This window comes from Ranitomeya variabilis, chromosome 4 (genome assembly GCF_051348905.1).
Source record: "Ranitomeya variabilis isolate aRanVar5 chromosome 4, aRanVar5.hap1, whole genome shotgun sequence".
In the NCBI taxonomy this organism is placed as follows: Eukaryota; Metazoa; Chordata; class Amphibia; order Anura; family Dendrobatidae; genus Ranitomeya; species Ranitomeya variabilis.
In genome coordinates, this window is record NC_135235.1 from 196,559,569 (window position 1) to 196,571,954 (window position 12,386).

The 12,386-nt window shown below is 44.8% G+C and overlaps 2 protein-coding genes across 2 annotated transcripts; both read right to left on the reverse strand.

The window, feature by feature from the left end:
- Nucleotides 1-713: 713 nt before the first annotated feature.
- On the reverse strand, nucleotides 714-3,107 carry LOC143768581 (RAC-beta serine/threonine-protein kinase A-like). The gene is made up of 3 exons (XM_077257221.1): nucleotides 2,613-3,107; nucleotides 2,443-2,486; nucleotides 714-1,504 (listed from the first exon to the last, which is right to left on the reverse strand). The coding sequence occupies exons 1-2, from the start codon at nucleotides 3,035-3,037 to the stop codon at nucleotides 2,462-2,464; spliced, it is 450 nt and encodes a 149-aa protein (XP_077113336.1). The 5' UTR covers nucleotides 3,038-3,107; the 3' UTR covers nucleotides 714-1,504; nucleotides 2,443-2,461.
- Nucleotides 3,108-8,987: 5,880 nt separating this feature from the next.
- On the reverse strand, nucleotides 8,988-10,676 carry LOC143767768 (protein kinase C-like 1). The gene is made up of 3 exons (XM_077256291.1): nucleotides 10,320-10,676; nucleotides 9,249-9,499; nucleotides 8,988-9,054 (listed from the first exon to the last, which is right to left on the reverse strand). Exons 1-3 carry the CDS (start codon nucleotides 10,548-10,550, stop codon nucleotides 8,988-8,990), a joined length of 549 nt encoding a protein of 182 aa, XP_077112406.1. The 5' UTR covers nucleotides 10,551-10,676.
- Nucleotides 10,677-12,386: the final 1,710 nt, after the last annotated feature.

Consider the following 12,386-nt stretch of genomic DNA (forward strand, 5'->3'; position numbering starts at 1 on the left):
AGGGGGCAGTATAATAATGACTACATGGCCGAGCAATGGAGTAAAGACAACACAAAGATATAAGGGGTAAAAAGAAGATTTTATTTATAAATGAGCTTATTATATATTATATATTATGTATATGTGTAAATTATTCATCTATCAGACTAAACCTATTTATGGGCCGTGTTGGTCCAAAGGAAGGCGAAAACCCCCTGTGAGGAATCGGCCAATTATCCTCATATCAGGGGGGAAAATTCCTTCCTGACCCCAAATAAAGTATGGCGGTCAGAATAAATCCCAGGATCAAGGGCTGATACCGAACAGATGAGATTAAAGTAAAAAAAAAAAAGGTATATTATTTTTTTGTAACTAACTTACTGCATATATATATATTAATTAACATGTTTGCACTAATTTATGTCTATATTTGGCTTAACTAACATTTTTTTTAACTAATAAATATTTTGTTATTAATTATTATTATTATTCTTTATTTTAATGTTGCTAATTTTGTACCTTTTTTCTTATGTTCTGAAATTGTGCACTTACTTATTAACCTATACAATAAATGTATTTATCAGCCGTGTTGATCCAGAGGAAGGCGAAAACCCCCTGTGAGGAATAAGCCAATTGTCCTCATGTCAGGGGGGAAAATTACTTCCTGACCCCAAATATGGCGATCAGAATGAATCCCAAGATCAAAGGCCGATACCTAACCTGTGTAATGTACCTAACCTGTGTAATGTACCTAACGTGTGTAATGTACCTGTCATGTGAAAAAATATATTTTATTTACTTGGTCTAATTATTGTTTATATTCGTAGGATCTATTTTTTATGTTAAACTGAGATATTTTTAATTTTATTTTATTGTAACTTTTTTCTTATGCTACTAGTGTGTGACTCTACTTATTAATCTATTATATTAAACCTATTTAAGGCCGTGTAGATCCAGAGGAAGGCGAAAACCCCCTATGAGGAATGGGCCAATTGTCCTCATATTAGGGGGAAAAATTCCTTCCTGACCCCAAATATGGCGATCAGATTGAATCCCAGGATCAGAAGCCGATCTATGTCCTACATCTATGTGCTGATATGTACTGTGCTATGTGTGTGCCTGTACTGATGATGTAGTGTGGGGACCTGCACTGACCATGTAGTGTGGGTGATGTGTGATGGGTGCGATACTTACCAAGCCTGTGCTAAGGTGAGTTCAGGGATAATGGCCGCTCCTTACATGCTGCTGCTCAGCGGCCCCAGGACTGAAAGGTGCGACTATTGTTCCTGAACTCACCAGATGGAAACTTAGCACAGGCCGCTCCTGGGGTAGAAGATCTTCGGGCTGGAGGGATGTTAGATGCCAGCCCAGGAGGTCAAGGGTCTGGGGCAGCAATGGCAGTGGTCCGGCATGAAGATGGTATAGAGAGATGATGTTGAAGGGCAGCCGAGGTGATGTACAGCAGCAGAGACATGAGGCACGGGTCGGGAGACATGAAGTTCTGGGCAGTTGGCACGGGATCATCCTGCAAGACATAAGAGGAAGATAGTAAGGCCATGTTCACACTTTGCGGTTTTTACCGCGGCGATTTTGATGCTGCGGGTCCGCAGCAGTTTCCATAGCGTTTCCATTTACATGTAAACCCTATGGAAACCGCAAACCGCTGTGCACATGCTGCGGGAAAAAACGCGCAGAAACGCAGCGGTTTAAAACCCGCAGCATGTCACTTCTTTGTGCAGAATCGCTGCGATTCTGCACCCATAGGAATGCATTGAACCGCTTACTTCCCGCATGGGGCTGTGCCCACGTTGCGGGAAGTAAGCGGTTAATGTGCGGGTGGTACCCGGGGTGGAGGAGAGGAGACTCTCCTCCAGGCCCTGGGAACCATATTTGGGGTAAAAAAAAGAATAAAAATAAAAAATAATGCTATACTCACCTCTCAGCGCTGCACGCGGCCGGCCGGTCAGAGTTGCTATGCGAACAGGACCTGCGGTGACGTCGCGGTCACATGAACTTGATGACGCCCGGGTCACATGACCGTGACGTCACGAAGGTCCTTCTCGGCACAGCATCTTTGGAACCGGAGCGCCGCGTGCAGCGCCGAGGAGATCCGGACATCGGAGGGTGAGTATAACCAATTTTTATTATTTTTAACATTACTATTGATGCTGCATATTGCTGCATATGCAGCATCAATAGTACAGGAGTAATCCCGCAGCGGAAACCGCGGAACAAACCGCGATAAATCTGCAGGGATAACGGTTTTGCCCTGCAGATTTATCAATTCCGCTGCGGGAGAACCCGCAGAGCACACCGCAAAGTGTGAACATGGCCTAAATCTTCTATCTACCGGATCTTCTGTTACATTAGGGGAATGGTCTTTATAATGAACCATTCCACTATATAGCATCAGATGCAATGTACTGACATAATAGGTGTCCCGTGTGTACATCGGTCACTCACCAGATGGTCATGGATTCTTTCACAGTCCAGATCTTTTCATCCACCTAAGAAAAATAGAAACATAAAGTCACTGTCAGAAAAAGTGAAAAAAGGCAAGATGGATGATGATGATTATCATAGTGGGAGAACAGCACCCGATGAGTGTTATCCCCAAAGGAGGAGATACTTACCGGGCCCAGCTTGGTGACCCGTACGTAAATCCGGCCACGGGGTGAAGGACTGTATGCTCCGGCCACTGCAGATGGTGGTTCTCCAGAACTGGCCTGAATGGTGTAAATGGTGGCTCTACTCTTCTTTCCTCCAGATCCTCCCAGCCAATGGTGGTAAAAAATCGATGTTCTCGGATGTTCCCGCTCACACCCAGGCGTGTCTGAGGGTCTTTGCGCAGCAGCTTCTTGATGAGATGTTTCACGTCAGCATCAAGCCAAGTTGGAAATTTTGGCTTCTCGTTGATGATGGCTTTGAAAGCCATTTGCTTGATGGGGCCGTTGTAAAATGGGTATCGTCCTGCTGCCATCCTGGACACCACGATCCCCAGGCTCCACCAGTCCACTGCTGCGCCGTATCGTTTTCTGCGATGCACCTCAGGGGCCATGTAATGGAAAGTGCCCGTCACTCCAGAGATGTTTTTGGAGGAGGTGACGCCATCTTGGGCAACCCCAAGGTCGATGATACGGATGTGTGTCATGATCTCTGCAGGCAGAGATCATAGCAAGCCTATAGAGGGACAAGCTCTCGGAAGATGGAACTATACTGACCATGAACTAAGCCTGCCGCGCAACTAGAAATAGCCAGGTAGCATTTCCTATTTATCGCTAGATGCCCAGCTCTGGCCTAAGACCTAAATAGCTAGCAGAGGGAAATATAAGACCTGGCTCACCTCTAGAGAAATATTCCAAAGAAGACAGTAGCCCCCCACATATAATGACGGTGAGTTCAGATGAAACAACAAACGCAGCAGGAAAATAGTCTTAGCAAATTTGAGGTCCGCTTACTAGATAGCAGAAGACAGATAGTATACTTTCATGGTCAGCAGAAAAACACTAACAAAACACCATCCAGAGATTACCTTAAACTCTGGCATTAACTCATAACGCCAGAGTAGCAATCCCTGATCAACGAGAGCTTTCCAGACACAGTAACAAAACTTCAGCTGTGAACTGGAACAAATAGGCAAAACAAAACATGGACAAAAGTCCAACTTATCTAGTAGTTGTCTAGAAGCAGGAACAAGCACTGAGAGGCATCAGATAACATTGATGACCGGCAAGAAACCACCAGAGAAATGAGCTTAAATAGCGACACCCACTACTGATGGAACCAGGTGAAACAGGAAAGAGGATGACAAGTCCAATTCCACAAGCGGCCACCGGGGGAGCCCAGAATCCAAATTCACAACAGTACCCCCCCCTCAAGGAGGGGGCACCGAACCCTCACCAGATCCACCAGGGCGACCAGGATGAGCCCTATGGAAGGCACGAACAAGATCAGAAGCATGAACATCAGATGCATTGACCCAAGAATTATCCTCCTGGCCGTAACCCTTCCAGTTGACCAGATACTGGAGTTTCCGTCTGGAAACACGAGAGTCCAAAATTTTCTCCACAACGTACTCCAACTCACCCTCAACCAACACCGGAGCAGGAGGCTCAACTGAAGGTACAACAGGTACCTCATACCTGCGCAATAACGACCGATGAAAAACGTTATGAATGGAAAAGGACGCAGGGAGGTCCAAACGGAAAGAAACAGGATTAAGAATCTCCAATATTCTATAAGGGCCGATGAACCGAGGTTTAAACTTAGGAGAAGAGACCCTCATAGGGACAAAACGAGAAGACAACCACACTAAATCTCCAACACAAAGCCGAGAACCAACACGACGATGACGGTTGGCAAAACGCTGAGTCTTCTCCTGGGACAACTTCAAATTGTCCATAACCTGCCCCCAGATGTGATGCAATCTCTCCACCACCGCATCCACTCCAGGACAATCCGAGGATTCCACCTGACCGGAGGAAAATCGAGGGTGAAACCCCGAATTACAAAAAAACGGGGACACCAAGGTGGAAGAACTGGCCCGATTATTGAGGGCGAACTCTGCCAATGGCAAAAAAGCAACCCAATCATCCTGGTCAGCAGAGACAAAACACCTCAGATATGTCTCAAGGGTCTGATTAGTCCGCTCGGTCTGGCCATTAGTCTGAGGGTGAAAAGCAGATGAAAAAGACAAATCTATGCCCATCCTAGCACAGAATGCCCGCCAAAATCTAGACACAAATTGGGTACCTCTGTCAGAAACAATATTCTCAGGAATACCGTGCAATCGGACAACATTCTGAAAAAACAGAGGAACCAACTCAGAAGAAGAGGGCAACTTGGGCAGAGGAACCAAATGGACCATTTTAGAGAAACGGTCACAGACCACCCAGATGACAGACATCTTCTGGGAAACAGGCAGATCTGAAATAAAATCCATCGAGATGTGTGTCCAAGGCCTCTTAGGAATAGGCAAGGGCAACAGCAGTCCACTAGCCCGAGAACTACAAGACTTGGCCCGAGCACAAACGTCACATGACTGCACAAAGACTCGCACATCTCGTGACAGGGAAGGCCACCAGAAGGATCTTGCCACCAAATCCCTGGTACCAAAAATTCCGGGATGACCTGCCAATGCAGAAGAATGTACCTCAGAGATGACTCTGCTGGTCCAATCATCCGGAACAAACAGTCTATCAGGCGGACAACGATCCGGTCTATCCGCCTGAAACTCTTGCAAGGACCGCCGCAGATCAGGAGAAACGGCCGACAAAATTACTCCCTCCCTAAGGATACCTGTGGGTTCAGAATTACCAGGAGAGTCCGGGTCAAAACTCCTAGAAAGGGCATCTGCCTTAACATTCTTAGAACCCGGTAGGTATGACACCACAAAATTAAAGCGAGAAAAAAATAAAGACCAGCACGCCTGTCTAGGATTCAGGCGTCTGGCAGTCTCAAGATAAATCAAATTTTTGTGGTCAGTCAATACCACCACCTGATGCCTAGCCCCCTCGAGCCAATGGCGCCACTCCTCAAACGCCCACTTCATGGCCAAAAGCTCCCGATTCCCAACATCATAATTCCGCTCTGCGGGCGAAAATTTGCGAGAAAAGAAGGCACAAGGCCTAATGACGGAGCAGTCGGAACCTTTCTGCGACAACACTGCCCCAGCTCCGATCTCCGAAGCGTCAACCTCAACCTGAAAAGGCAGATTCACATCAGGCTGACGCAACACAGGGGCAGAGGCAAAACGGCGCTTAAGCTCCTGAAAGGCCTCTACAGCATGAGGGGACCAATTAGCAACATCAGCGCCTTGTCTGGTCAAATCAGTCAGTGGTTTAACGACATCCGAAAAACCAGCAATAAATCGGCGGTAAAAGTTGGCAAAGCCCAAAAATCTCTGAAGACCCTTAAGAGAGGAGGGCTGAGTCCAGTCACAAATAGCTTGCACCTTGACGGGATCCATCTCAATGGAAGAGGGAGAAAAAATATACCCCAAAAAGGAAATCTTCTGGACCCCAAAAACGCACTTAGACCCCTTCACACATAAAGAATTAGACCGCAGAACCTGAAAAACTCTCCTGACCTGCTGGACATGAGAGTCCCAGTCATCAGAAAAAATCAGAATATCATCCAGATATATTATCATAAATTTATCCAGAAAATCGCGGAAAATATCATGCATAAAAGACTGGAAAACTGAAGGGGCATTAGAAAGACCAAAAGGCATGACCAAATACTCAAAGTGGCCCTCGGGCGTATTAAATGCGGTCTTCCACTCATCCCCCTGCCTGATCCGCACCAAATTATACGCCCCACGAAGATCAATTTTAGAGAACCACTTAGCACCCTCTATACGAGCAAACAAATCAGTAAGCAATGGCAATGGGTATTGATACTTAACAGTGATCTTATTCAGAAGCCGATAATCAATACATGGTCTCAAAGAGCCGTCTTTTTTTGAGACAAAGAAAAACCCAGCTCCCAAGGGAGAAGAAGATGGACGAATATGTCCCTTTTCCAAAGACTCCTTTATATATTCCCGCATAGCAGCATGTTCCGGCACAGACAAATTAAACAAACGACCCTTTGGATATTTACAACCCGGTATCAAATCTATGGCACAATCGCACTCACGGTGCGGAGGTAAGGACCCAAGCTTGGGTTCGTCAAAGACGTCTTGATAATCAGAGAGGAACTCAGGGACTTCAGAGGGAATGGACGACGAAATAGAAACCAAAGGTACGTCCCCATGAATACCCTTACATCCCCAGCTCAACACAGACATTGCTCTCCAGTCCAAGACTGGGTTGTGAGACTGCAACCATGGCAATCCCAGTACCAAATCGTCATGTAAATTATACAGCACCAGGAAACGAATAATCTCCTGGTGATCCGGACTGATACGCATGGTTACTTGTGTCCAGTATTGTGGTTTATTATTAGCCAATGGGGTGGAGTCAATCCCCTTCAGAGGAATAAGAGTCTCCAAAGGCTCTAAATCAAAACCACAACGATTGGCAAAGGACCAATCCATAAGACTCAGAGCGGCGCCAGAGTCAACATAGGCGTCCGTGGCAATGGATGACAAAGAGCAAATCAGGGTTACAGACAAAATAAACTTAGACTGAATGGTGCCAATGGAAACAGACTTATCAAGCTTCTTTGTACGCCTAGAGCATGCTGATATAACATGAGTAGAATCCCCACAATAGAAACACAATCCATTCTTCCGTCTAAAATTCTGTCGCTCGCTCCTGGACAGAATTCTATCACACTGCATACTTTCTGGCGTCTTTTCCATAGACACCGCCAGATGGTGCACCGGTTTGCGCTCCCGCAGACGCCTATCAATCTGAATAGCCATTGTCATGGACTCATTCAGACCTGCAGGCAAAGGGAACCCCACCATAACATCCTTAACGGCATCAGAGAGACCTTCTCTGAAAGTTGCCGCCAAGGCGCACTCATTCCACTGAGTAAGCACAGACCATTTACGGAATTTTTGGCAGAAAACTTCAGCTTCGTCTTGCCCCTGAGATAGTGCCATCAAAGTTTTTTCTGCCTGAAGTTCCAAATGAGGTTCCTCATAAAGCAAGCCCAAGGCCAGAAAAAACGCATCCACATCGCGTAACGCAGGATCCCCTGCTGGCAATGAGAAGGCCCAATCTTGAGGGTCACCCCTGAGCAAGGAAATCACAATCCTAACCTGCTGAGCAGGGTCTCCAGCTGAACGAGACTTCAGGGACAAATAAAGCTTACAATTATTTCGGAAATTCTGGAAGCTAGCTCTATTCCCTGTGAAAAACTCCGGCAAAGGAATTCTCGGTTCAGATACCGGAGCATGTACCACAAAATCTTGTAAATTTTGTACTTTCGTGATGAGATTATTCAAACCCGCAGTTACACTCTGGAGATCCATTATTGTCAGGTGCACACAGAGCATGCAGAGATTAGGAGGAGAGAGAGAAAAAAGACTGCAGCAAGGCAGACTGGAGGAAAAAAAAAAAAATTCCAGCAGACTTCTTATAACTCTCCTTTCTCAACCTGGGTCTTAACACTTTATTGGCCGGTCAAACTGTCATGATCTCTGCAGGCAGAGATCATAGCAAGCCTATAGAGGGACAAGCTCTCGGAAGATGGAACTATACTGACCATGAACTAAGCCTGCCGCGCAACTAGAAATAGCCAGGTAGCATTTCCTATTTATCGCTAGATGCCCAGCTCTGGCCTAAGACCTAAATAGCTAGCAGAGGGAAATATAAGACCTGGCTCACCTCTAGAGAAATATTCCAAAGAAGACAGTAGCCCCCCACATATAATGACGGTGAGTTCAGATGAAACAACAAACGCAGCAGGAAAATAGTCTTAGCAAATTTGAGGTCCGCTTACTAGATAGCAGAAGACAGATAGTATACTTTCATGGTCAGCAGAAAAACACTAACAAAACACCATCCAGAGATTACCTTAAACTCTGGCATTAACTCATAACGCCAGAGTAGCAATCCCTGATCAACGAGAGCTTTCCAGACACAGTAACAAAACTTCAGCTGTGAACTGGAACAAATAGGCAAAACAAAACATGGACAAAAGTCCAACTTATCTAGTAGTTGTCTAGAAGCAGGAACAAGCACTGAGAGGCATCAGATAACATTGATGACCGGCAAGAAACCACCAGAGAAATGAGCTTAAATAGCGACACCCACTACTGATGGAACCAGGTGAAACAGGAAAGAGGATGACAAGTCCAATTCCACAAGCGGCCACCGGGGGAGCCCAGAATCCAAATTCACAACAGATGTGGCCATCTGCATCCAACATGATGTTATGCGGCTTTATGTCTCTGCAATGAAAGAAGAAAACAAAATAAGAAATCTGTCCAGTGATACAAGAGATGGAAAATGGGTCACTAGAAGATACGGTAGAATAGGCGGCAGGACACCAGGAAAGCCGGGGGCCATATCTACAGCATGTAAAGGGGGCAGAGAGAAGGAGGAAAGTTCTGCTTACTGGTGGACGATGTTGTGTCCGTGGAGGAACTGGAGGCCACATACCATCTCTGCTGTGTAGAATCTGATGGAGAGAACAGAGTGCAGAATCAATGTCATGAAATCCTTCTCTGGCAATCCCCAAATACCATGGCACCCCACCTCCTGCTTCCAGCACCCTAAATATATGCCCTGCCAGTGCTCCCCTAGCTGCACCCCAACCTCAGGTTTTTTCCCTTTCTCTTAGTTCTCTTTTAAGTACATTTTACCCTTTCTCACCTCACATTGCCAATGTTCAGGCAGCCGCACATCCTGATCAAATCCTCCAGGCTGCCACCGGACAGGTACTCCATGATGAAATATGCCCTGTGCTGAGACTGGTGTGCGGCATAGAGGTGGCAGAGGAATGGGCAGTCTCTGGCCGCCAGGAGTGTCCGCCGCTCTCTCAAGATGGTGTCCTCATTGTCCCTTTTGGTGATCATTTTGACGGCCACATTGATGTTACTGCCGGGGACAGATGCCAGAACCACCTGAAAAACACAAATGGAGAATACTTAGAAGGTGTCTGCATTTTATAGTGCACAAGGCAGATGTGAAAACTGAGTGATCGCTCAGTCTGCTGGTGACCAGGACCATGTAGAGGAGCAGATCTATCTATCAGCACAATGCACTGCCTGCTCCATCAATGTGCTATGGAGAGGTCTTAATGAATATTCGTCATTTCTATCTGATAAATCAATAATATACATGAAAATAAAGAATTTTGTAATACATTTTATTGCTTTCTCTGCCAGGACTGATTTTCAATTTTCAAACTTCTCTATTTCCATATAAAATCTACATTCAATAAAGACAGACTGTTACATTACTGAGAGGAGATGACAGTTGGTGCTGATAATATTCTATGTAAGAGGGATGGGGGAGGAGGAGGGAGGAGTTTTGCATTTAGCCCCTCCCCTCTACATAGAGTACTATCAGCACCAACTGTCATGATTTCATTTGGCATTAGTTTGATTCAAATATCCTTGTCTATCTAGATTCATTAAAAACACAGAGACAAATGAATATACAATATGGCAGCCTGATAGGAGCCAATATTGACAGTGACATGAAAAACAACAATGTCCCCTGCCCTCTACAGCTGTGACCCCCGAGTTCTACCCTCCAGTATAGAAGAATACCAGGTTATAGCCCCACTAGCCCTAACTATGGTGATGTCTTATACCTCATCTCACAGAAGGACACTACAATGAGCAATAACAAAGCAAGACATGGCTGATAACAGAGAACAATACATGGGGATATAATAAAAACAGCTTTCAAATAAATAAAAAAATATGTAGGCCTTACTTTGCCAAAGGCGCCTCTACCCAGGACCTGGTGGATGTTGAAGCGGCTGATGTTAAGCCTGGCATAGGGGCCGGATGATCCAGGGTCTCCGCTGCATCCAGGTGTTGGCTCCTCCAATCCACTGTTGTCTTGTCTCCTTTTCTTCTTTAATCCGGTCACACTGTCCTCTTCTCTCTTCCGCTTCTCCTCGCTCCTCTTCTCACTCTCTTCTCCTCGTCCAGTAGTCGCCATTCTCAGTAATCTCTTCCCGCCTGTAGACCTCGGTCCAATCACTTCAGCCGACAGTTGAAAGTAAACGGCAGTTGGTCGTGTGCAGGTGACCAGAGGTCAGAGGTGACGGAACCCTCAGGTGGCTCCTGCCAGGCAGCGGCTCCTGGCCCTGCTCTGCCCTATACACTGTGATGTCGGCATCATGGGTGACAGTTTAGGGTCCAGAGGAACGGCAGAGAACTTCATGGTGACTGTTAGTGTTTTTCTTAAATATATTCCCATATACATCAGGAATAATAAAATAAAATTATATAAAAAATAATACTATGAATTTACTGGCTCTTCCCTTTCCTATGTAATCCTTCTATATTGTAGAATTTTTTTCTTCTTTATGTCTCATTATAAGATGCCACTTTTTATATGCCGTAGTTATAGATTATTTTTCTATAGCATTATACACTGTGTGAACAATTATTAGGCAATTTGGATTTTTGGTGATTAATTCTATGGTTGATATCTACGAACTCATATTGACATGGAGAATCATAATGGCAGGTCAGTTTTAGCATTTAATGAATATGGTAAAAAACAGTTGTGGAATTGCATTTTATTTTGCTATTTAACCACACTCTGATTTTTTCCTATTTTCTTATTTTATATGGTAAATCCAATAGTGTCATTCAAAAGTACAATTCATCCCACAAAAAACAAGACCTCACATGACCATATTGACAGAAAGGTTAAAAAGTTATGTCTCTGGGAAGAAGGAGAGCAATAAATGAGAACTCAAAAACGGAAAAACCCAAGGTGGTAAAGGGGTTAATAAACGTAAAATCTGAATCCAAACAACCCTGAGGATAGGAAGAAAAAAAAGGGAACAACACCGCGCACAATCTAAGTGCAGTAGAAACTAGGTGTAAGTTGCACGCTTACAGTATAAAATTGCACTCACCTAGTCAAAGATGAAAAAGAAGCATTGAAAGTGGATCCGACAGGAATCCAAGGGGATCGGTCTGCAGCTCGGCCGACTGGGCACACGGAAAAGGCCCTCAGACATCCGTGGTAAAGCCATAGACAGCAAGGAAAATCCCAGTATGTAGCCGGCATTCCCATATGGAGATTCTCATAGATGTTATATATAAATATCTGCTTTATTGAGGTAGTAAAAAATTACAGGACGAGTTTCGACTCCTACCAATGGTAGGAGTCATGAGTAAGACTGCCTAGTGCAGCCGAAATGTGTCGACTGGGTCATGTCGACCATGTAAATTTTTCTTTTGTATCCACCATAGGTGGATGAGCATAGAGCAACTGGGTGAGCTGGAAATAACTTTCTATAAGTAAATAAAATATATATATTTTCCATCTGAATTGTTTATTTTCATCTGTTAAAATAAGAATCATAACGGAACAACTCAATATGTACAAAATATATTTCTGAGGTTTCAAAAATAATATCAGTGACCAATGTAGTAATATAGCCGCCCTTCTATTCAATAAGAGTCATAAGATCCATCCATGGAGCCTGTCAGTTTCTTAATCTGTTGACGATCAACTTCATGGGTAGCACCAACCACAGCCGCCCAGACACTTATAAGGCAGGGGAGTGGTTATCCTTCCTGTACATCTTCTATTTAAGAAGGGCACACAAGTTCTCAGTAGGGTTTATTTAGATCAGGTGAAGAAGGGGCCGTGTCATTATTCTTTAAGGCCTTTAGTGGCACCAAGCAGTGGAGACTTCGATGGTGTGATGGTGCATTGTCCTGCAGAAGTATCATGGTTTTCTTGAAAGATGCAGACTTTCCTGTACCACTGCTTGTAGAAAATGTTTTCTGAAAACTGGCAATAGGTTTGGGA